The following is a 25,366-nucleotide window of genomic DNA, read 5'->3' on the forward strand; positions in this document are numbered from 1 at the left end:
TACCTGCACCGCTGAGAGCACCAAATAATGCTCCCAGGAAGAAACGAGCAACTGGGAACTCCTGTGACCGACTAAAGAGGAACCGGTGGGCAAAATCTGGCAGAACCCACCTACTGATCCTCTCCAAGGCTGTGACAAAACACACACAAACACGGTAAGTATCAAATTGATCATCAGTGGCACAAACACCAACTCATTGTCTGGAATCTACTAACTGGAATGTGGTGCTTTTTTGAGTCTTCGGAGTTCACTCAAATGAACCATTATCACTGCCATTAAATCATTTTGCATCCACTCGTTTAGAACATGCTAGAAGAGGGAATAATTCCAGAAGAGGGAAGAACTCCATCCTGGTGACCTCATAATTCAACTTAGTTCTGTGGAGGCCTGCAACAATAACGATTCTCTAGTGACAGACTTAGAAATAAGAAAACAAATATTATGTCTATGGGGACAGCATAGCATGCATGTTTTTTTTCAAAGGTTCGTGCAAAGTGGCCAAGCCGCGATGGAGTGTTTGAGGGGGGTCCTCAAGCGGTAAGGGAATAAATTGTCAAATTTACATTATTGAGATGCATAGGCTTACTACATAATGCTGTCATTGGTGAGTTTAGCCTAAATATCTAACCTTTTTGACAGGGTTCCCAGATTCCCAAGGCGATGCCCACGAAGCAAGACCAAACCTCGTCTCAGTGGGCTTGTGCGGAGTTTGGGCGGGTTTTTGTTTGGCCTATTCCTTGCCTCTGTGTACGGAATGACTGCACTGTTCGTACAGAACCAAGGCCTGTGGTATTGCGTGTATACCACGATCGCCATAGCTTTCCTCACAGCATTTGGTATGGGCCTCTCCATCCGTGTGCGAGCGAATGTTATGCTAATGATGCCAATGCTGTGTTCAAGTGAGTAGCCTATATATGAAGATTGTTTTAACCATACCACAAAAAAATGGTGTATGTGCTGTTGAAATGTACCCAGTTACCCAGTCAAATAAACACTGGCAATATTTAGACAGGTAGCCCAATTATGCTCTCCCCTTTTTTAGTGCAAAATTATCATGATCTGGCTTATAATCAGAGTCTCAACTGAAAAAAATGGGCTGTTGTGGGAGCCTCGAGGGAAACAAATGGGCTAGTGTGTTAGAAATGCCAGCACCAATTTCTGATCCCAGTCCGCCCCTGAGATGACAAAAGCAGTGCAGAGGTGGAAGATGTGTAGGTAACTGCTGTTTAATTTGACAGGAAAATAAATTCAAGTTTTTAATCCCGGTGCTGAGCTAGTGTGTAGCAGCTAATTGCTGTAGGCTATGGCATGTGTTTGTTCTAGAATGTTATGTACGTCCCTTATCGATGGGTGAATAAAGCTAAAGCAGCCAAGGTGATAATGGCTGGAGTCATTTTTGCTTGTTTTTGCTTAGCCAAAGAACCCGACTGACTATACGTTCATTCAGGGGTTAAAGTTTTCCATTACTGTGACGGATTTCCATCATATGGATTCTGAGGTCGTTTTTGAGATCAGTGTAGATCCTCAACTTGAATATGGATTCATATGGATCATTTCAAATAAATGTATTTGAATAACTTAGGGCAGATACAAATTAACAGTTGAAACAGTTATTCAATGCATTGCATAGTAGTTAAGCGAATTGTCTATGCTATTTGTGATCCAGTTTGCTGATTTCCCATGGCCACCCCAGAAAAAAATCTGAGAAACACCCCTGGGTGGAAGGAATGACCTACAATGTATTACTCAGTAGACCAACTTGTTCTGGGTACCACTAACACACCTTTTTATGAATTTCCTCACAGTGAAGGGCAAGAACTTCCTCCTGTTCCTCATCTTCTCCATGTTGGTCCAGGGCCCCATGACCAACACCCTGGAAAACTTTGACCGTGCAGCGGACAGCGTGGTGTGTGGGGCCGAACTTGCCATGAACCAGACCCAGCAGCTGATGGAGCGAGCGGCTACACCTCTTCTCTGTGAGTCCAGCCGTTCCATAAAATCACACCACACAGCTGTAATTACACTCATTATATATGGTGTCTCTAATAGTTCACACTAGCTTTGTTTTCTCCATGGTCACTGAACTGGAAGGACATTGCAGGTGGAGACAATATGGTGGATGACTCCTTTTACAATGCAATTTCTACACAATCTGAGTGCTCTGCAATGTCACACACCCTTATAAGCTCCTAATGTCCACATGTTGCAGCTGTGCTGGGCAAGATAAAAGAGATCACCAAAAATGTCCACTCCGTGGCTGGGAGGGTACAGAACTTAATCCAGGCCCTGACTGAGTCTGTCCGCCATGTAGGTAAGTCTGTGGGCCATGCTTATACTAGCGCTGTCATCACTTGAAGACATTGTTAGTACAGTTACTGTATTAGTTAGTACAGTTACTGTATCTATAATTTAACTCTCCAAATGAAGCCTTCCATTGATTTCTGTGCCCTCTACCTCCTGTTACAGCTCGTTCCCTGAGAAACGTGTTACACTTCCTGGTTGGCATTGGCGAGGTGTGTAATGACAAACTGGGCACCCCCTATAAGAAGTGTAACAAGCTGTTTGATGATGCCCGTGATGACTGCATGGAGCTCCTGTCTGTGTTCAACTTCCTTTGTCACATTGTGGATGGGTTTCGCCCCCTCTGTGGTCTCGCTCGAGGTTGGTTGACATGTTGTTCCATCATACAGTAAAATCACTATCCTCACTCACCCTTACTTCCGTCAGCTGTCAGTAGTAGAGGAAGGGTAGCTGTTTGTCATAGTGTCAGAGGGATAAATTATTGTCCACAAAGAAGCAGGATCAAATCACAAGAGTAGGAACCTGAGAGGCTTTAGCACATATACAGCTGTATCAATAGAGCAAAGGAAATGTGAAAATGACATCAACCACTGTGGAAGGTGTCTGTTGTTTAAAAATAAGAAAATCTATGGTAGTGTTATAATTAGATTGTCATATCTGTATTGTCATTGTCACAGTCTTAGCTCAATGTTTCTCTTAAAGAGCCATTTTGATGAACAACTTTGTTAGGGCCTTGCCTCCTAACCATTGCATATTTTATCTGAGATGTTTGTTCTCTGTTTAAGTCTTTCCCAGCTAGCAAATTTGGTTCCTTAGCAGTTTTGAGAAAGTACGTTTTTGGTTTCCCATTGGTTTGCGAACAAAGCCATACGTTTCCTTACTGTTAAGACTTTTCTAAAAGTTCAGAGAACAGAAGTGAAAATTTCACCTGTTCTGGGAACATACATTTTCAGGTTGCAGGGAGGTTCTGAGAAAGTTTTCCTATTGTTTCCTGAAACTTTTCCTGGGAGGTTTTATTAACAAACGGAAATGATAGGTTATTTTAAGGTAATTAAATAACATTCAGAGAATGTTTCAATAAGACTTTTAATAACACTGCTAGCTTAGGTTTACTGTTTTGATCTCCAAGCATAGATAGGACACATGGAAATTAATTTGCTGAGGCATTAATCATGCAAGCACATTTGTTTTTTATTGTGGCATGGTGTCAGTGAGATTCAAACCTATGATCTTCTGCTCTCTATCCATGGAATTAGTCCACTGCGCCACGAGGATGGAACTAGCATGCCAGGTTTTTTAACTAATGCAAAGCCGTTAATTTTTGTGAATCAAAAAGACCCTATTTCAAAGGAAACAAGCACTCATTAAGATCAGGTGTGGCCAACACACCTGAAAACACTGAACAAGATAGAGGATAGAGAGACTTTTGTTGTTGCTGAGAATGGAATGTTTATGTTCTTTAAACGTTAATGTTTTCTTGGAGTTTTTATGGAAAGTTTTCTTAATGTTCTGAGAATGTTCTTAATGTTTAAATAGAACCATGAGGACACCTGCAAAAAACGTTATGCTGAAGTACTGGAATTTTCACAGAAGAACTTTGTATCCTAACATTCTGAGAAAATTCCTTTAAATAGAACCATGAAGAATCCTGCAGAAAACATTATGCTGAAGTTCTTGAATTCACATAGAGGAACGTTGTTTCTTAATGTTCTCTGAACATTCGGAGAACATGACTTTCAATAGAACCATGAGGAAACCTGTAAAAAACCTTATGCTGAAATTACCACAGAAGAATATTGTTTCTTAACGTTCTCTGAACAATTTGAGAACATTACTTTAAGTAGAACCATGAAGAAACCTATATGAAATGTTATGGGAAGGTTGTATGCAAAATAACCATAGGATAACCACGCTCTCATCAAGCTCTAAGCAACATATTAAGGTTCTCAGAACATTATGTGCTAGCTGGGTTGTCAGTGGTTTAAAATCTTTTGATACTCAGTTAAAGTGTTTCCTTTTTTCACACCCAAGCCTGTTTATTTCCCCATTTTGGTGAAAAAGTGCTGACTATAAATATGTTAGCTCATGGAAAAATAGATCATCCATTGTTGTGAGGTTGACATCAGTGTGGAGGTACAGCACAGCCCTCATCTCTAGCAGCTCTACAGTGCGCTGTGTTATTCTTTAGCCTAGGAGGGCAAGGTAACTTAGGGGCCAAGGCCTTGTTAAAACACTCCAGCCCCACGCCGCTCTCAGGTTTCCTCTCACATTTTCCAGGAGGAGCGCAGCCGTGAGTCACCCTCCGTCCCTCTGCCTCCCCCTCCATCCATATGGCCCCCCCTCCGTCCTTCTGCCTCCCCCTCCATCCATCTGCCTCCCCCTCCATCCATCTGCCTCCCCTCCATCCATCTGCCTCCCCCTCCGTCCTTCTGCCTCCCCCTCCGTCCTTCTGCCTCCCCTCCATCCATCTGCCTCCCATGTTTTCTTTTCAAATGAATTATTGTTTTATATCCACCGCTGCTCTCGGGCCAGCCAGGAGCCAGCCAGGAGCCAGCCAGGAGCCAGCCGGGCACGGGTGACTTTTTAATCCAAACATGACCTGAGGGCCAGAGACAGGAGGAAGAGAAAGAAAAGATAAAACACACTTCCTGGCCCTTGGGAGATCTAGAATGCTGCTCTCAGCATAAAGTGAATGGTGGCATTTCACTTTCTAAACTATGGGTCATAAATCCTATATAATGCTGTCTTATAAACTTGACATGACACTTGGGTTTACTTTTAATGACCGTTCACAATGGTTTTATGAGACAATGAATAGAGCCTGTGATGCAGAGATGCATTTGTCACGTAAATTAGCTAGAGGTTATGTCATTGTAGGTATGAGGACAGTAATTCTCAATACATTCCTCTCATTTCAGTTGGTCAGCTGTTTTGCATCATCCCTTCTTACATTGTTGGCCACATGAAGACAAAGATTGCAGCCCGTAAGTAAAGTGCAGAGGTACAAAAACCTTGAACTCATAATAGTTTCAACTACTTCTCTATTCAAAGGTAGAACATTCTTTAATACCATCATTCTACTGTAACTCCTTTTTGATGGCCATTCTAAACAGTCACAAATGTACAGTGGCACATTCTGGTGCATGTCTCTTTGCTCTCTTCTAGCAACCATAGCAGCTTTCGAGAAGATGAAGAAGGAGTTTGAGTTCAACATATCGGCCTCTATGCACTTTGACATGAATGTGAACAGCAGTCAGTCGCTGCAGCAGGTGTCACAGGATATGATGGAGGAAGTGTCGGTGGAGCTGGGACGTTTCCAGGAAGTGATGGGGCTAATAGCCTACATAGGCCTCTTCCTTCTGCTGCTAATGTACCTACAGTAAGTCTATATTCATTCACATGGGTCATGCAAACAAGGTTTGACGAGGAGCAGTATACTCTATACCAGGGTTTCCCCCCTCCGGTCCTGGGGCCCCTTCAGCTGTATAGTTCAAAAAACAAAACTTGCACCTGGGGGGACCCCAGGACCGATTTTGGGAAATGATGATACTGTGCGTGTGTTCTTTGTGTGTGTGTTTGAAAGGGCTGTCCTGTACAAACACAAGTACCTGCACCAGGATGACTTTGACAACACTTACATCACAGAGCAGTTTGAGGAGCTCGACCAGAGATTGGCTAGTGAGGGAAAAACCCCTGTCCTACCTCTCAGCCAGAGAGAGGCCCGCACCTACATCAGACCATGTGAGTGGAGCAGGAAGAGAGGGAATGCACAGGAAAGAGGAGAAGATAAGATAAATGGATTGTAGGGAGGAAGCAGTGTGGGTGTGGAGAGAAAAGGTGCAAAGTGAAAGGATATAGAGAAGTTAGAAAATGAGAGAGAACAGCAACAACAAAAATGTCTAGAAAGCTGAAAGAGAAAGTCAGTGTAACATTGATGTCATGGCAGTCAAAACACCCACCCACCCATCCACCTAACCTCCCCTACCCCACACCCATCCCTGTCCTCTAGTCTCAGTGTACCTGACAGCCAGGGAGCGTCAGACGGCTGCCCTCAGCGCAGTGTCCATTCTCAGGCACATAGCCATGGGATGCCTGGTGGTGGCACTGGACCTGGTGGTCTTCTGGATGTTTGACCTGGTGCACCACCAAGCCCAGGGGGACATCGTGGCCAGAGGTGAGACAGTCTGACTACAGGGAAATAAATAGATGATGTTCAGTTCAAGGTTATTTACTGTAATAAATACATTGGAAATCTTACTAGCCACCCCACCCATCAGTGTACTCACAGGAGCATGGTTAAAAACAGAAATAGACGAGAGGTATAATGTCTGCATTCGTTATTGCTTCCAAATATGATATTTACCTGAATGAAACCAGAAACACTGCAAACAAACCAAGTCTCAAGCTATTTTATTTGTAGACATTTTGTTTGGGCTGATATTTTGGACTTAGTTTTTTTAGACATAATGAACAGTTTATTTTATGAGAGAAAGTGGTTGTTTGGTGTGATGAGTAACCTTGCCTGAAACCTGAGACTTGTCCTGAACATCACTTTACTCCGTTCTATTCAGTACAATCAAGGAATTAAACTGGACATCAGTTTCCAATGAAATACTATAGTACAGATTATTCTAATGAAATTGTATATCAAACCATATTTGGAACGAACAACATCATCCAAGACATTGTTCTCTCTTTGTGCTCTCTCTAGCACCCATCGTAGTGGCGGTGGAAGTAAATGGCACAGGCTATGCCTCGGACATCTTCAAGGACATAGTGGCTGCCTTCGCCATTCTACAGAAGGGCAACATCACTGTTCTCAGCAAGAAGTGTCTGATGGAGCCTTCAGAGCCAGACCACTCAGGATACATGCTCATAGGTAACACCTGGACTAGTATTATTTAGTATTTACTAGGATCCCCAGCTGCTACCAAGGCAGCATCTACTCTTCCTGGGGTCCAAACAGGAATAAAACAAAACAGCCTACATTATAAATACAATAATACTTCATACAATACATTGTTACTCTTATTACAAATGTACAATATAACATTTACAATACTACATTAAGTAAGGGATAGTCAATGAGGAGCTACAGTATATCACAAAAGTGAGTACACCCCTCACATTTTTGTAAATATGAGTATATCTTTTCATGTGACAACACTGAAGAAATGACACTTTGCTACAATGTAAAGTAGTGAGTGTACAGCTTGTATAACAGTGTAAATTTGCTGCCCCCTCAAAATAACTCAACACACAGCCATTAATGTCTAAACCGCTGGCAACAAAAGTGAGTACACCCCTAGGTGAAAATGTCCAAATTGGGCCCAAAGTGTCAATATTTTGTGTGGCCACCATCATTTTCCAGCACTGCCTTAACCCTCTTGGGCATGGAGTTCACCAGAGCTTCACAGGTTGCCACTGGAGTCCTCTTCCACTCCTCCATGACGACATCACGGAGCTGGTGGATGTTAGAGACCTTGCACTCCTCCACCTTCCGTTTGAGGATGCCCCACAGATGCTCAATAGGGTGTAGGTCTGGAGACGTGCTTGGCCAGTCCATCACCTTTACCCTCAGCTTCTTTAGCAAGGCAGTGGTTGTCTTGGAGGTGTGTTTGGGGTCATTATCATGTTGGAATACTGCCCTGCGGCCCAGTTTCTGAAGGGAGGGGGATCATGCTCTTCTTCAGTATGTCACAGTACATGTTGGCATTCATGGTTCCCTCAATGAACTGTAGCTCCCCAGTGCCGGCAGCACTCATGCAGCCCCAGACCATGACACTCCCACCACCATGCTTGACTGTAGGCAAGACACACTTGTCTTTATACTCCTCACCTGGTTTCCGCCACACACACTTGACACCATCTGAACCAAATAAGTTTATCTTGGTCTCATCAGACCACAGGACATGGTTCCAGTAATCCATGTCCTTAGTCTGCTTGTCTTCAGCAAACTGTTTGCGGGCTTTCTTGTGCATCATCTTTAGAAGAGGCTTCCTTCTGGGACAACAGCCATGCAGACCAATTTGATGCAGTGTACGGCGTATGGTCTGAGCACTGACAGGCTGACCCCCCACCCCTTTAACCTCTGCAGCAATGCTGGCAGCACTCATACGTCTATTTCCCAAAGACAACATCTGGATATGAAGCTGAGCACGTGCACTCAACTTCTTTGGTCGACCATGGCGAGGCCTGTTCTGAGTGGAACCCGTCCAGTTAAACCGCTGTATGGTCTTGGCCACCGTGCTGCAGCTCAGTTTCAGGGTCTTGGAAAACTTCTTATAGCCCAGGCCATCTTTATGTAGAGCAACAATTATTTTTTTCAGATCCCCAGAGAGTTCTTTGCCATGAGGTGCCATGTTGAACTTCCAGTGACCAGTCAGTATGAGGGAGTGTGAGAGCGATGACACCAAATTTAACCCACCTGCTCCCCATTCACACCTGAGACCTTGTAACACTAATGAGTCACATGACACAGGGGAGGGAAAATGGCTAATTAGGCCCCATTTGGACATTTTCACCTAGGGGTGTACTCCCTTTTGTTGCCAGCGGTTTCAACATTAATGGCTGTGTGTTGAGTTATTTTGAGGGGACAGCAAATTTACACTGTTATACAAGCTGTACACTCACTACTTTACATTGTAGCAAAGTGTCATTTCTTCAGTGTTGTCACATGAAAAGATATACTCAAATATTTACAAAAATGTGAGGGGTGTACTCACTTTTGTGATATACTGTATGTGTTCTATTGAAAGTTCTGAACGACGTGGAAGGTGTGTTCCACCAAGCGCTAGTGGAGTGGAACTGACCGTCCATGGAGTTACATTCTTTTCCAGAGAATGCATAGAGCCATAAATTAATTATCCTTTTTATACCATGGCTACAATTTAACACATTTGGCATTAGAAATGTGTTCATTTGTTTGTATAAATGTGTTCAACATCCATTAAAGTAGCTAGCAAGTTTACTAGATGGCTACAGTAGTGTCCGTGGTAACCAAACAAACAGACTTGCTAGTTTATCTAACCAAGCCATCAGTTCTAGCTTGCTATTATGAATATCAAATTCAACAATACCAAATACTGTGTTCAATTCGACTTTTGCTTTTAAAACCAGCTCAAACAAAACGTATAAAAATGAACTATAGCCATTGAATTCTACAGTGCAAATATACCGAGCTCTTAAAGCCAATCAAAAAGGAATGCCGTGGTATAATACAATATTACATTACAACGTTTGTGTGTTAGAGAGTGTGTGTGTCTTTTCACAGCCCGTGTTGTGCTGTGACCTGTTGTTTTACCTGTTGTTTTTTCATCTGATTTTACTGCTCGCTTGAGCTACTTGATGTAGAAGAGAGTTCCATGTATTCATGGCTCTATGTAGTACTGTGCATTTCCCAGAGTCTGTTCTGGACTTAGGGTCTGTGAAGAGACCCCTGGTGGCATGTCTTGTGGGATATGTATGGGTGTCTGAGCTGTGTGTTAGCTGTTTGAACAGACGGTTCGGTGCTTTCAACAAACACATCAATACCTCTAACAAAGACAAGTAGTGATGCAGTCAATCTATCCTCTACTTTGAGCCAGGAGAGATTGACATAAATGGTATTGATATTAGCACTCTATGTACATTTAAGGGCCAGTCGTGCTGTTTTGAGACAACTGCCTATGTCCTTCTTAGTGGCACTTGGCCATTTGACTGGGCAGTAGTCCAGGTGTGATAAAACTAGGGTCTGTAGGACTTGTTTTATTGATAATGATGTCCGAAATCAGAGCAGCCCTTTATCAGACATCTCCCCATCTAAGTTACTGTTGCATCAATATGTTTTGACCATTTCAGTTTCAAATCTAGGGTTAGACCAACTTGCTCAATTGTTCATTAAAAGATTTAGATTAGGTTTAGGGTTTAGCGCAGGGGTTCCCAAACCTGAAAATCCTGGTGACCCCACCCCATGTGAAAAAAATTATACATTGTACAGCCAATGTTTACTTTTTAGGGGGGGAGCTAAGGCAGTGAAATGAAAAACATTCTAACCGTTTTTCTGATTGTCTTCTCAACTCACCATCACATACTTTTAATGGAGAGCAGCCAATTTCAAATTAGTCTGACATAATGTCCCTTATCTCACCACCACTAATGAGATGGGTGTGCTTGAATCATGTTGCATCGGAGCTTCTCAAAGTCAGGGGGCGTGGTCGACCCGGATCGATATTTGGTTTTAATGCAGAAGAGAGCACTGAATCCAGCTTCACACAGATATAAAGTGGCGAAGGGTAGCCTACCATGAATTTTATGGTGCTTTCAAGACAACTGGGAACTCTGAAAAATACAAGTTCAAATCATGACGACAGTGACCGTTAGGACAGAAAGTCAGAGGCCTAGAAAGAGGCCTGAGTTCCTGAGTTGGAATTCCGAGTTGGATGACCGTTCAAAACTATTTTTCCCAGTCTGAGCTAATTCCCAGTTGCCTTGAGCACACGGAAGTCGGAGATTTATGAGTTCCCAGTTGTTTTGAACGCGGCATTAATGCTCAGAGGGAGACATCAGGGTATTGCCTTTGAGTCAAGAACCAAAACTCCTCCGTAGTGACCCGTGAATGCATTGTCTGCAGTATTCGGTCACATGACAGCTATGTCAGCTGTTCAATTTCACTTACCGGCATGTCAACTGAGCCAGGATCACATTCAAATGCATTGCGAAGTAGGTCCGTCCCAAAGTGCTCATCCAAGCGTTGGAGGTGAGCAGTTATCACTTGTGTGGGGCACTTCTGATGATGCTGTTTTTTTTTTTTTTTTCATTACACAGAAAGTCAACGAAGTCTGTTTTTTGTTTGTTTTCATATCCATTGTGAATGACAACAGTTCCTCTCTCAATGCATATTTTTCCCCCAACACTCCCCCTTGATAACCACCAAGACTCAATGTGAAACATTGCCATGCTCTGATCACATATCTCCACATAGTATTGCGAACAGGCGTGGGCTCAGTGGATGTGGTTTGATGTAGTTAAACATTTAAGTTACCTGCTGCAGTATATCTCGAGTTCTATGCTCAGCTCTTTTGCCACCAGTTGCTCTCGGTGTATTATACAATGCGTCCATATTGCAGAGGGAGACACATTCATAACTAGAGTGCAGAGGCCTGCCCACTGATAAATGGAGCTATATCTGTGCAAAAGTCCACCATTCGATCCCATATGGAATCTGTTCGTCATCAATATAGCCACACAGCACACTCAACATCCCATATGTCGTTTCATACTTGGGAATCGTGAGACAGAACAATATGTCCTTGTAAATAGCATCCCCCTACATGTATAGCAAACAAAAGTCAATGCATAGGCATTTCGGCCCTAACAGCTGACATCCATTTGGAGAGGATAAGCTTGGAAGTTTTTGAGTCATTCAGTCAGAGTTCCCTCTTTATTGCTAGCAATAGCATAAATTATTTGTTTAACAGTGTTATCTGACAAAGGTATTGAAGTGAGTTTCTGTGCCTCTGCCTCCCAACACATTGTTTTCACCATATCAATTGCAGCCGATAATATCAGTCTCTCCTAGCCATTCACCGTGGGAATGATTCAAGTGCAACGGTCAAGTGCGGCCTTTTCCCATGATCTAAGCGCGTTCTCTGGTTTCATTTTATCTTTTAGATTTGAATAATTTATATATAAAGGTATATATTTAGATTTTGAGGGGATTTCGGAAATTCTGCCACAACCCCATTTTCATATCACGCGACCCCCAGTTTGGGAACCACTGGTTTGGTGAATGATTTGTTCCAAGTACAATGCTTTTAGGTTTTGATATATTTAGGACTAGCTTTTTACTAGCCACTAATTCTAAAACTGACTTCAGATCTTTATGTGTTGCAGTGATTTCACTTGCTGTGGTAGTTGACATGTATAATGTTGAGTCAACAGCGTACATGGATGCACTGACTTTATTAAGGCTAATGGTAGGTCTTAGTAAAAATATTAAAAAGTAAGGGGCCAACACAGCTACCTTGGAGTATGCCTAAATCTACTTGGTATTCAACCAGACCTGCTGTTTTCAACTCTCTAGAAACAGCAGGAGAATTAGAGATACTCTGAATGATCGGCTATGAAAAGCCAACTGACATTTACTACCGAGGTGCTGACCTGTTGCACCCTCGACAACCACTGTGATTATTATTATTTGACCCTGCTGGTCATCTATGAACATTTGAACATCTTGGCCATGTTCTGTTATAAACTTCCCCCGGCACAGCCAGAAGAGGACTGGCCACCACGCATAGCCTGGTTCCTCTCTTGGTTTCTTCCTAGGTTCTGGCCTTTCTAAGGAGGTTTTCCTAGCCACCGTGCTTCTACACCTGCATTGCTTGCTGTTTGGGGTTTTAGGCTGGGTTTCTGTACAGCACTTTGTGACATCAGGTGATGTAAGAAGGTCTTTATAAATGCATTTTATTGATTGATTGGTTTAAGTTAGAGAAGCATTCATTAAAGAACACCCTCTGCGTTCTGGTAGATATGTAACTCTCAATCCACAATATGGCAGAGGATGTAAACCCATAAAACATATGTTTTTGCAGCAGACTATGATCGATAATGTCAAAAGCTGCACTGAAGTCTAACAAAACAGCTCCCACAATCTTCTTATTATCAATTTCTTTCAGCCAATCATCAGCCATTTGTGTCAGTGCCGTACATTTTGAGTGCCCTTCTGTGTAAGCGTGCTAGTTAGTTTGTTTACTGTGAAAAGGAATTGCATCTGGTCAAACAACATTTTTTCCCAAAGGTTTACTAAGGGTCAGTAGCAGGATTGGTTGGCAGTGTGAATCAGTAAAGGGTGCTTTGCTATTCTTAGGTAGTGGAATGAATTTTGCTTCCATCCAGGCCTGAGGGCACACACTTTGCTGTATGCTTAGATTGAAGAGATGGCAAATAGGAGTGGCAATATAGTCAACTACCATTTTACTGAGTTACAGTTCATATAAGTAAATCAGTCAATTGAAATAAATGTATTAATCTATGGATTTCACATGACTGGGCAGGGGTGCAGGCATGGGTGGGCCTCAAAATGAGTTTTTCTCCACAAAAGGGCTATATTATAGGCAGAAATACTCCTCAGTATCATCAGCTGTCCAGGTGACTGATCTCGCAGGTGAAGAAGCCGGATGTGGAGGTTGTGGACTGGCGTGGTTACACGTGGTTTGCGGTTGTGAGGCCGGTTAGATGTACGGCCAAATTCTCTAAAACGATGTTGGAGGCGGCTTATGGTAGAGAAATTAACATTCAATGATCTAGCAACAGCTCTGGGGGACATTCCTGCAGTCAGCATTTCAATTGTATGCTCCCTCAAAACTTGAGACATCTATGGCATTGTGTTGTGTGACAAAACTGCACATCTTAGTGGCCTTTTATTGTTCCCAGCACAATATGCACCTGTGTAATGATCATGCGGTTTAATCAGCTTCTTGATATGCCACACCTGTCAGGTGGATGGATTATCTTGGCAAAGGAGAAATGCTCACTAACAGGGATGTAAACAAATGTGTGCATAAAATGTGAGAGAAATAAGCTTTTTGTGCATATGGAAAATATCTGGGATCTTTTATTTCAGCTCATGAAACATGGCACAAACACTTTACATGTTGCGTTTAGATTTTTGTTCAGTAAATATATTTTGGGGGGACTTTTAACCTTAAAATATCTGGTAGAACTTGCCCCTAACATTATCTGCCAAAATAATGGAAACGCTTGAGTAAATGGGGGATACAAAGTATATTGAAAGCAGATGCTTAAGCAATTAATGTTAAGCAATTAACATCCCATCATGCTTAGGGTCATGTATAAAATTATTTTGGCCATTATTTTTGCTACCATGGCTATGCTCCCATAGGATGACAATGCTCCCATCCACAGGGCGATAGTGGTCACAAGATCTCAACCCAATTGAACACTTATGGAAGTAATTCTGGAGCAGTGCCTGAGAACGCGTTTTCTATTATCAACAAAAAAACAAATGATGGAATTTCTCGTGAAAGAATGGTGTCTCATCCCTCCGATAGAGCTCCAGACACAACAGTGTATGCCAAGGTGCATTGAAGCTGTTCTGGCTCGTGGTGGCCCAACTCCCTATTAAGTTGGTGTTTCCTTTATTTTGGCAGTTATCTATATCTAGCCCTTGGCCTAGGGATGTGGAGTAAATTCTACAGGGTCTCTGTAATGGACAATTATTGTGAAAGGAAATATTTTTTTTGTTGCTAAAAGACACTGACACCCAGTGGACAAAATAACTTGTTCGCTTTGCTTCCTCTCTTATCACAGGATTCCTCTATGGACTCACCTTGTTCATTGTGCTCGCTGGAAGCTACGTCAAGCGGTTAAGGAGGCTCGTGTGTGCCAGGTACCACCCAAAACGAGAACGGGTACGTTATTACTCAGTCACACCTCTCTCCTTATCTGTCCAGTCCCAAACCCCCTCCTCTAGTCCTTACCACTTCTGTGTTTGCTGATCTGAGGGAGCCAGGTAGGTGTAGTAATAGATGGATACCTTTCCAGTGGACTTAGCTGTTGCTTCCATCTATCCATTTCCTTTAGATCTGCAAACAGCGACGAGTTAGGGGCTGTCAGTTACATAAAAACTACACTGAAATAAAAAGATCCACAGATAGATTTGTTCACAATAGCCACTTCAGGTTGTGATTTTGGGCAGGCACAATAGAACTTGTTCTGCAGTAGTCTGCTGGTCTGGGAGGAATGTGAACCATGCATAGAATTTAAACAATTTCAAGACTTCAGGGGAACAGGCAGGTCAGCACTGCACTGCAATACAGATGTGCTTATCTTGATTTCAGGACAAAAGAACAGACAGAAATTGAATGCTGGTCTTATATTGTGGCGGTCTTTGTCATTGTTTGTATACTAGTAGTGGCACGGTTAGCATCACACTCAGCCACGATCTATTACAAACTGGTGTGACGGGGAAGGTGTTGCATCATTCTAATGGCAGTGTTCATACACTTTGCCAGCAGCTTCAGGTTTAGTGTTACTACATTTTATACTAGACTGTTGGAATTGAAACCATGTACAGAATGTTGAGCATCGACACCGGGTCTGTGTAACGTAACTTAGTCTATGTGCACACATAACTCGATCTACAGGTAACTGCCAAAATAAAGGAAACCCCAACATAAAGTGTCTTAATAGGGCGCGAGGCCAAAACAAGCCACCAGAACAGCTTCAATGCACCTTGGCATAGATTCTACAAGTGTCTGGAACTCTATTTATCTTTTGGAGTGATGCGACAACATTCTTCCATGAGAAATTCCATAATTTTGGGTTTTGTTAAAACTTCTTAGCGATAGGGTCCAGTTTCCTGAATTTCCGCCTGACGGGCGTGCCCAAAGTAAACTGCCTGTTACTCAGGTCCAGAAGCCAGGATATGCATATAAATGGTAGCATTGGATAGAAAACACTTTGAAGTTTCAAAAACTGTTCAATTAATATCTGAGACTATAACAGAATTGATATGGCAGGCGAAAATCCAAAGAAAAACCAACCAGAATTTATTTTTAGGTCCCAGGCTCTTACTGTGGAAGCTATGGGTTCTATGTAATTCCGGCTCCCAGATTGCAATTCTTATGGCTTCCAGTAGATGTCAACGGTCTTTATTCAAGGTTTCAGGCTTCTTCTTTTTTTAACTAGCAAGAATTTGTAGTTTTGGTGAAGAGAGCACCGGAACAATGTCAGTCTTTCGGCGTGTGAGGAAGAGGGTGTACGCTTACTAATTCTACTTTCCTATTGAGCATACTACTTTCCGTATGAAATATTATAGTTTATTTACATTTTAGAGCACCTGAGGATTACATAGAAATGTCGTTTGACTTGTTTGGAAGAAGTTTAGCGGTAGCTTTTTGGACTCCTTTGTCTGCATGTTGAATGAGTGGATTACTGAAATTGATGGCGCCAACTAAACAGACTTTTCGGGATATAAAGAAGGATTTTATCTAACAAAACGACCATTCATGTTGTAGCTGGGACCCTTGGGATTTCAAACAGAGAAAGATCTTCAAAAGTAAGTGATTTATTTAATAGCTATTTGTGATTTTATAAAGCCTGTGCTGGTTGAAAAATATGTTGTGGGGTGCCATCCTCAGACAATCGCATGGTATGCTTTCACTGTAAAGCCTATTGTAAATCGGACAACGCAGTTCGATTAACAAGAATTTAAACTTTTAAATTATATAAGATACTTGTTAGTTCATGAATGTTTAATATTCCGATTATTTATTTGAATTGCACGCCCTCCAATTTCTCCGGATGTTGTCGACTGGTGTACCACTAGCGGGATGCCTATCCCTAAGATTAATGGTGGTGGAAAGCGCTGTCTTAAGCCTCGTTCACATTACCCATAAGCACTCTGTTACGTTGCACCGGATGTCATGCATTTCAATAGGGAAGTCCACAACGGAGTGCAACTGCAATGCCCCCTTGCGGTTGAAGGCTCCGTTGCAGGACGGACAACGCACACTTTGAAATTTTTGCATACTTTGAAATTTTTCACATTTTGACGAAGAATAGGAAGTTGCCAGACCACAGAAGATAATATGTTGTTTTCGGTAATGGCTTTATGGGATAGCTAGCAACTTCCTATAAGTGAATAATATTTTAATAAGCCAATTCTACTATATGACTGTTGCCTCCCTTTTTAAGTTCATTGTGATGGTAATAACGTTTGTTTTTGATGATAATTATTAGGTGGTCGCTAGCTACAATGGTATCGTCAACCTAGCCTAGCTTTTAGCTAGCTGTTCTGCAGTGCAATCTAGCTTGACTCGCTATAAAGTTATAGAAACAAGTTGAGGAAAAAGTAACTCAACAAAACATGTTTTATTATCACCTGTAACAATATATTTATCCTGTCTTGAATGAAAAGGTCACATTTTGTAATCGCACTAAATAAATGCAATCTCTGATGAGAGACAGGCTCTCCTCCATCTTGCATTGCAAACACTACACTTGTCCGTTCAGTAGACATGCGCCACTACAGAATCTCCCGTTAAGTGTTCAATTGGAATGAGAATTGAGATCTGGTGACCGAAACATACACACACCCTTTAAACCCTTATACTGCTTTGAGACCCCTCTTTCAAAGTCACTGAGAACTCTTCTTCTAGCCATGTTAGCCAAAATAATGGGCAACTGGGCATTTTTATACATGACCCTAAGCATGATGGGATGTTAATTGCTTAATTAATTCAGGAACCACACCTCTGTGGAAGCACCTGCTTTCAATATATTTTGTATCCCTCATTTACTCAAGTGTTTACTTTATTTTGGCAATTACCTGTATTTGTCTATTGTCAGCCGATGGGTATTTATTGTCTTGCCCTGGTGACAATCTAATTTCCTCTCTGAGATTGACAAGCATGATCAGGAAATTCTATAGATTATCAACTGGGCCAGGCTGCAGATGAATTCTATTTGTCCAGCACCTTTTCGAGATCCAGACACTTTTAACATAACATAGAGCAGGTGTAATGGTGTTTCTCGTTCCTCTGTGGGGCAGAAGCGGGTGCATCTCCTCCACAGGAGGATCCAGAGCCAGCGTAAGTCTCTAGGTAAAGCCCTGCTGAGGTCTGTAGCCAGGAGCAGGGCAGACAGAGAGGGGACCAGATTCCTCCAGACACTCACAACCTGGTAAATTGAATGTCAATTTCACCTAAATCTCCCATTCTTGAAGCCATTTTGCATTTTTCACCATATTAATATTTTAACTAGTGCATTTTCTTTGCCCATGCAAATCCAGAGTAGTCCAAGGACTGTAACACATGACACATATTTATAGTGGATGTGTGTACAAGTAACTTTGACATATCACTAATGTTATTACAGCTAATGATGTGTTCTTTAATCTAGCCTCCCAGGTGGGTCCTACCTGGCTGAAATTCTGGGGGTGTCCTCTGTCTCTTGCATGGCCTGTGGAAGGAGAGGAGAGGGACAGAGCGACCCCAGCATGGTCACATGCATCACCCCTCAGTGTAAAGGTACAGCAGCCGAACTCAGACCTTTTAAGGTCGTCTTTGTTTGGGGATTTTTGTTTATAGGACCCCCTTGAAAAGTAGATTGGTTTCCTTTAAAAACTCTACAAGCTCATAAATGTTACCTGCCTTTCATGTACCGCTTTTCTTTGAGTGTCATAAAATCTTTCCTTTTTCCTTTAAAATGAATTGGAGTTTGACCTTACTGTGTGTACAGTGAGTGAGTTGACTCTGTTAAACTGTTGACTCACCCTAGAAGGATAAGAAATCAGCTAACACCTTTGGTGAAGCACCACGAGGAGTGTTTCTCAAAATCCATTTCAAAACTCTTTGAAACCGCTTAGGGATTACTTGTTGTTTCAGAATGTTAACCCAGATTTGCGAGCCATATCTTTGATATTATTTTGTGACATTGCGCCTGGTCTTGTTGAGTTTTATGTTCCCCTTGGTAATCTGACTTTTCTGTTCCATTCAACTGCTCCACTGTGGTTTGTTGCACTCTAACCCATCTGCTGTTTTAACATTACACAGGGGTATACTGTAAGCAGTGCTTCCAGAGTATGGGCCAGGTGTGTGCAGTTTGCATGGGACCCCTGACCTTTCAGGAGGACTGTGAGGAAGAGCTGTGAGTCTTCCACAGGGGCACATTACTCATGATGACCACCTGTTAGAATGTTAAACCTGTTAGACTCTAGCTGCCCACTTAACTATCGTGTTACACTTTGTTTGGTTACACTTAAAATACAGTAAGTTACTCACTTGCCCCAATTGCATTTTGTAACTAGAAAACAGTTGTCACATAGTAACTAAACATATAACTAATGTGGAATAAAAATGTATTAATGAACTAGAATGTGCCCCTTAGTCATACAGAATAGCAGTTGTGTGGTATAACCTGTATGTTCCAGAGACTCCAGTGATGATGAGCAGCTGGGCCTGTGGACCGCCGCCCTAACTTCCCCCCACATCACCCACAGGGGCACCAGGAGACTGATGAAGAGGAGGATCTCCATGGCAACCCGGCGGCGGCCCTCAGAGAGCAGGGTGCAGCGTGGGGCCTACAGCAGTATAGGGCTGGTGGAAGGAGACAGTGGGGACAGTAGTGGTCATATCAGTCCCCCCAGTGACTCTGAACACAGGTAATGGAGATGTGACTCTTCATATTTATGATTATGATCACTACTGTCATTACCATCAGAATGAACATGATCTGACATTTAATTGAGCATTCATTGTCTCTGCCTGTCCTCCCCAGTGAGCCAGATATGATTTATCAAGACTACTCAGAACAGGACCACTCTGAGCCTAGTGACGATGACTATAACCACAACCCCAACCCAACATTGTCCCTCTCGGCCATCTATGTGAGCGGGGGGCTGGAGCGCCAAGGGTGCGAGAGTGGCACTTCAGACAGTGACGCCTCGTTTCACTCTGTCACCTCTGGCCGGATTGACCACTCTCAGTATGGATCCCTGAGAATGGTCACAGTCCACAGCCTTGACCACAACTCACAACAGCAAACTTTCTCAGGGATGACCACCTTAACCAACCAGCTCCATTGACATTCAGAAGGAACTAATTGTGCTCAGCTCAGAACACTGCAGTCTGTGACAGAGGCTACAGATGCTAATAAGGATGAGCAAATGGCTTTCTAAGTTATATAAATTTAATTTAGTATTAAAATACATGTTTTCCATGTTATCAAAGCATTAGCCCATTTATTTTCCATATGTAAGTGCGATTAAAAATAGGGGAACTTCATAGTGAACTAGTAGATGCATTTCAAGTGTTCTCCAAATCTAGCATGTAAATGAGCTTGTTTGGTTTTGGTTAAATTGCCCCCATTTATGCTTTAGTGCCAGTGGAATGCACTGCATGAATCACCTGCACTCCAGCGCTTCATTTATAATCAAACTGATGATAACCTTAGATGCTATAGGGTCAATGGGTTATAGTTTTTTTTAAAGGATGAATAGTACAAGCTGATGTCATGGATTGTGGATGAACCATGTTAGGACCATTTTAAGAGAATAAATACATTATTTAAGATGTACATTTTATAATGTTAGTCAAAGACTGTTTTGTGATATTCATATTTGTATGTCTCTGTGGAAAGTTGGAAACAGATAAGGACACTATGACTTTGTAAATGGAGTTGTAAACGCCCACAAAGTTGGAATTAAAAAAGTACAATAAATAAGTAAACTGAATATCAACTCACACACACACACGTCTCATGTTTCCACCCTCAGCTCGTTATACAGGCCCAGTGTTAAATGTCGGTGTTTCTCCTCCCCATTCCTTGTCTGATGCGGGGGTGGACTCCAGTTGTTTTTGTGGGAGGATACGAGATTCCAGCCAGGATGGCAATGGAACGCTGACAAGAAAAGTTTAGTCCGTTTCCTCTTGACTGGACAGACCAAAACGGACTCGATGGCGACGAAGGTATGATATATCACCTTGTTAAGAGTTATTTTCTTGCCATTAATAATATTTAAGTCATTCATTATCTGTTTATTACTTTGATATCCATAATGTGTGATTCACACGCACAGGAGACTGTCATCATGTTATAAACTAGGGCGCCGGCTCTCACCTATAAGACTTTATTGTGTTATATTCTCCTGACAACAGCGCATGATGTACGATAAGGTGCTAACATGTTAGGGCGCAACAAATCGAAACCAATTTTGGGATTTAACCAGAGTATATCATAAACCTACATTATGCTCACTGGCCTTGTGGATTTCATTTTGACACGGAATGCGCAATCTGGGTGCCAGTTATTGTGGAGCAGTTGAATACCCTGTGCCTCGACTGTCGGCGCAGAGTATTAGAAAGCACGGGGAATCAATCAGGTTCACGCATTCCTTCCTACGGAAACGTTGGAATGGAGTCCATTGGATGCACAGTTTCGATGCGCTTTTTTGTTAAGGAGGAAAGTCTATCATTTTGCTTGGCTATTTGAATAATAATTTATTGCATTGAAAATTGGTTTCCAGCCACCATTGATAGTATCAGTAGACGCCTCACACCTAGAATAGGTGCATTACATATAATAGGTGCAGTACAGTGGGATTTAATGAGCCCAAAGTTCAGCGCATGGATATACAATGTATGGCAAAAGGCTACCCGAGATTAATAGGAGTAACGTTCTGCAGTTTTGGCCAACACCCAGAAGGTAAATCTGTGAGAGCTGCCATTGCAGACTGACGGGGTTCTACAACGCTTAAGTGTGATTGTTAAATTAGAGAATGAATCAATCAATGAATGAATCAGTCAGTCAATCATTAGTTTAATAAAGTGCTACTGAAATACACACCAAGTGTACAAAACATTAGGAGCATCCCCTTTTGCCCTCAGAACAGCCTCAATTAATCGGGGCATGGGCTCTACACTGTCGAAAGCATTCCACAGGGATGCTGGCCCTTACTGACTCCAATTCTTCCCACAGTTTTGTCAAGTTCACTGGATGTCCTTTTGTTTGGTGGATCATTCTGTTGAGTGTGAAAAAAACCCAGCAGCATTGTGGTTCTTGGCACACTCAAACCTGTATGCCTGTCACCTACTACATACCCTGTTCGAAGGCACTTAAATATTTTGAATTGCCTATTCACCCTCTAAATGGCACACATACACAATCAATGTCTCAAGGCTTTAAAATCCTTCTTTAACCTGTCTCCTCCCTTTCATATACACTAATTAAAGTAGATTTAAAACCTCTACAGGATCGGTGTGTCCCCCCACCGGGACGTGCGGTAATGTGATTAGCATGAGGTTGTAAGTAACAATAACATTTCCCAGGACATAGACATATCAGATATGGGCAGAAAGCTTAAATTATTGTTAATCTGACTGCACTGTCCAATTTACATGAGCTATTACAGTGAAATAATACCATTCTATTGTTTGAGGAGAGTGCACAGCTATGTATTAATAAACCAATTAGGCACATTTGGGCATACTTGATACAACATTTTTTTACAGAAATTAAATAGTTCATTGGATCAGTCTAAAACTTTGCACATACACTGCTACCATCTAGTGGTCAAAATCTAAATTGCACCTAAACTGGAATAATACATTGGCTTTTCTCTTGCATTTCAAAGACGATAAAATGGAATTTAAAAATAACATTTATTTTTGTATTATCTTTGACCAGATCTAATGTGTTATATTCTCCTACATTAATTTCACATTTTCACAAACTTCAAAATGTTTTCTTTCAAATGGTATCAAAAATATGCATATCCTTGCTTCAGGTCCTGCGCTACAGGCAGTTAGATTTGGCTATGTCATTTTAGGGGAAAATTGAAAAAAGGGTCCGATCCTTAAGATGTTTTAACAGGTGACATCAATAACGGACCATAGCTTTCACCTGGTCAGTCTCATGGAAAGTGCACGTGTTCCTAATGTTTTGTACACTCAGTGTATATGTTAACAAGTTAAACACTTCAGAATCCAATACAATCCACCCTCAATTGAATTTTGGAATTGTAGCAATTCGTTCTGAATCTGATATTCTGCAATAAAAAAAAATCCCATGATGATGCAGATATTGTGTCAGGTAAATCAACATTTGCTGAAATATCAAATAAATTAGGAAATGTCACAATCTGTCTGCTGTGTAATAGCGGATTCATTAATTACAATTGGAATTCCATTCAAATGCTTCAAAAGACATAAGGGTGTGTCAAGCGACAAGCCTTAAACAATGTTCATGACTAGCCCTGAGGCTTAACACATCGTGGTATTGTTCTTGGGTAAACATTAGCCTAACAGTAGTGTGCGTGACGCATCTATTCTTTACTACCAGGTGTGCACTGTGCAGGAAACGGATCATAATGTGATTGCAAATGAGTAACTTACACTCATGATTATGTTGTGTTATGCATAGTACAATTTATTTGTCATACACTATTAAAAAAGTGGATTCTCCCTTCAAATCTACTCTTAATCTTTATGTGTTATTCTCTCTCACACACCACAAGTACTCAGATCTGGAGTTGGCGTTGAACACCCTGGTAAGTCAGTTCCATGGTGCTGCAGCCAACAATGCCCCCACACTAACCACAGAGGAGTTCCAAACCCTGGTCTCCACACAGCTACCCACCCTTGACAAGGTAATATGATCCCACACAGTAAAGTACGACTCTGTTCCAATATTTCCAATTTGTTCCTTCCTTCCTTGCGGTAATCACTGATCTGACATCAGTAAATTCAGGAAATCTGTGTAGTTTAACCCTGGCTTTAACCTGTCCAGCCATGTTATATACATTTTTATCCCAAGGAAAGGATGAAGGAAGAATTCAGTTTAAGTATTAGGCCAGGGAGAGGTCCCTCATTTTGCATGATAGATTCTTCCCTTCCATGGCAACCTCTGAACAAATAGAAGTGCAATCCCAAAATGATCCCTTAGCAGTCTATTCTCTCCCATCTGGCTGTGTGTTGCCTTCCCCTTGTGGATCTGAGAGGATTGGAATTAGGTTGTGGCTCCACCTACTGTAGTTCAACTGTAGTTCAACACTCTTACATCTATCCAGCCATTACTGATTCATGGAGGGTGAATTGATGGGGTGGGTTAGTGTTCAATAAGAGCTGTTTGGATGGCTCTCTTTAAATATGGACCATAAATTATGTTGATGTTATATTTTTCAACCCTTTTTTCCCCAATATATATATATTTTTTAAACATAACATACACATACAAACGGCAACATCACACAAACATCAACTACATCACACCTGCCCAGACCCACATGCTCACACCCCGATCTTTCTAACTCCACCCATAACTTTTGGACTTTATAACTCTAACCTTTCTAATAGACAGCAGGAGATGAACAAGGATTGAGCCAGCTGCTCCAGCAGATTGGAGTGAAGGATGGAAAGGGGGTCTCCTTTGAGAACTTTTGGAACTTAGTCCAGACACTGGCCACCATTCAATACGGACAGAGGAGCCAGGAGAAGACAATCAAGTGTAACTGCATTCTACAGTGAGGAGCTGGTCCAACCTACCACTTAAGGGAACAGTTTACACCACCCAGAAAATCACACTTTAACCTGGGCCCCTCCCAACCACCCCATCCTAGTATTCTAACTCCCTAACTCCTCCTCCCTGGCTGTTCACACCTGGTTGTTATGTGTCTGCCATAGAGGGGGTTAATAAAGTTGTAGGCCTATTGGATGGTTAAATGAAAGGTTTACTTTATAGTCTTCTATTCCATCTGCAATTACCCAACATTATTATTTCAACTGCATTGTTATGTCAGTTCTTATGGATAATAGCATGCTATTTATGTTTTCATTATTTACATAGTTGTCACACTTATTAAAACCAACATGTCTAATGCTAAAATGACTAGAAATTAAACATAGTATGTGTGTTATGTTCATGATAATTGTATTACTTGTTGAATAAAACTTTTAATTTTGTTACATGTTTGGGCTTATATCATGGAAGCTACCAACACTAGAATACACAACACTATACAGTCTACTCCTTTATGTAGGTCTGACTCCACCTACTGACTCTGGATCTGATAATATGCCATTCCTAGAGATAATGTCAGAATTAGAGGTAGAGTAATCTGATCCGAGATCTGTGGTTATGCGGCAATGTCTTGCTCAAAAAACACCCGAACCAGAGAGTTTCTAAACACAGAGGTGCAACATTGCGAGACTTAAAGGAACGTTTGCTAAACAGACCAAGCAGACTAGGCCTGGACTTTGGGTTCGAGAAGTCAATGGCCTTGCTCCATAGGATCAAAACTGTAACGTATCATGGGTAAATTGACTGATCTACAAATGATAAAGAGTAGTTATTTATGATGGAAGGTGATTTGTAAATCAGTCAGTCGGCAGTCGCTTGCACTGTCTGATGCACCTTCGAACGTCCAATGAGAGAAGTAAAACATTCTTCATTAGCTGTTAATTTTCTCGAAATCTAAAGGCACACCTAAATTTGAGTTAATGTCTTAGGTAGTTGAACATGTTATAACTCCAACCTCGTGAAAGTGTCAAACTGTCACATTTTCGTC

The 25,366-nt window shown here is 41.8% G+C and overlaps 1 protein-coding gene across 1 annotated transcript; it reads left to right on the forward strand.

Moving 5' to 3' along the window:
• The first annotated feature begins 508 nt into the window (after positions 1 to 508).
• Positions 509 to 20,568, forward strand: dcst2 (DC-STAMP domain containing 2). The gene is made up of 16 exons (XM_029642106.2): positions 509 to 537; positions 640 to 899; positions 1,806 to 1,976; positions 2,210 to 2,311; positions 2,467 to 2,661; positions 5,220 to 5,285; positions 5,467 to 5,680; positions 5,885 to 6,042; positions 6,311 to 6,475; positions 7,013 to 7,180; positions 14,611 to 14,711; positions 17,855 to 17,985; positions 18,205 to 18,332; positions 18,858 to 18,951; positions 19,235 to 19,465; positions 19,582 to 20,568. Exons 1-16 carry the CDS (start codon positions 509 to 511, stop codon positions 19,886 to 19,888), a joined length of 2,520 nt encoding a protein of 839 aa, XP_029497966.2. The 3' UTR covers positions 19,889 to 20,568.
• Positions 20,569 to 25,366: the final 4,798 nt, after the last annotated feature.

The sequence above is a fragment of the Oncorhynchus nerka genome, linkage group LG3 (genome assembly GCF_034236695.1).
Source record: "Oncorhynchus nerka isolate Pitt River linkage group LG3, Oner_Uvic_2.0, whole genome shotgun sequence".
Classification (NCBI taxonomy): domain Eukaryota; kingdom Metazoa; phylum Chordata; class Actinopteri; order Salmoniformes; family Salmonidae; genus Oncorhynchus; species Oncorhynchus nerka.

Excerpts from the sequence above, each read along its gene's own strand:
- dcst2 (XM_029642106.2), top strand. The coding sequence starts at position 509 with ATGGAGTGTTTGAGGGGGGTCCTCAAGCG. Across the intron at positions 1,977-2,209 it reads AGCGGCTACACCTCTTCTCT|CTGTGCTGGGCAAGATAAAA; the intron begins GTGAGTCCAGCC and ends CACATGTTGCAG. Across the intron at positions 18,952-19,234 it reads GAGGACTGTGAGGAAGAGCT|AGACTCCAGTGATGATGAGC; the intron begins GTGAGTCTTCCA and ends TGTATGTTCCAG.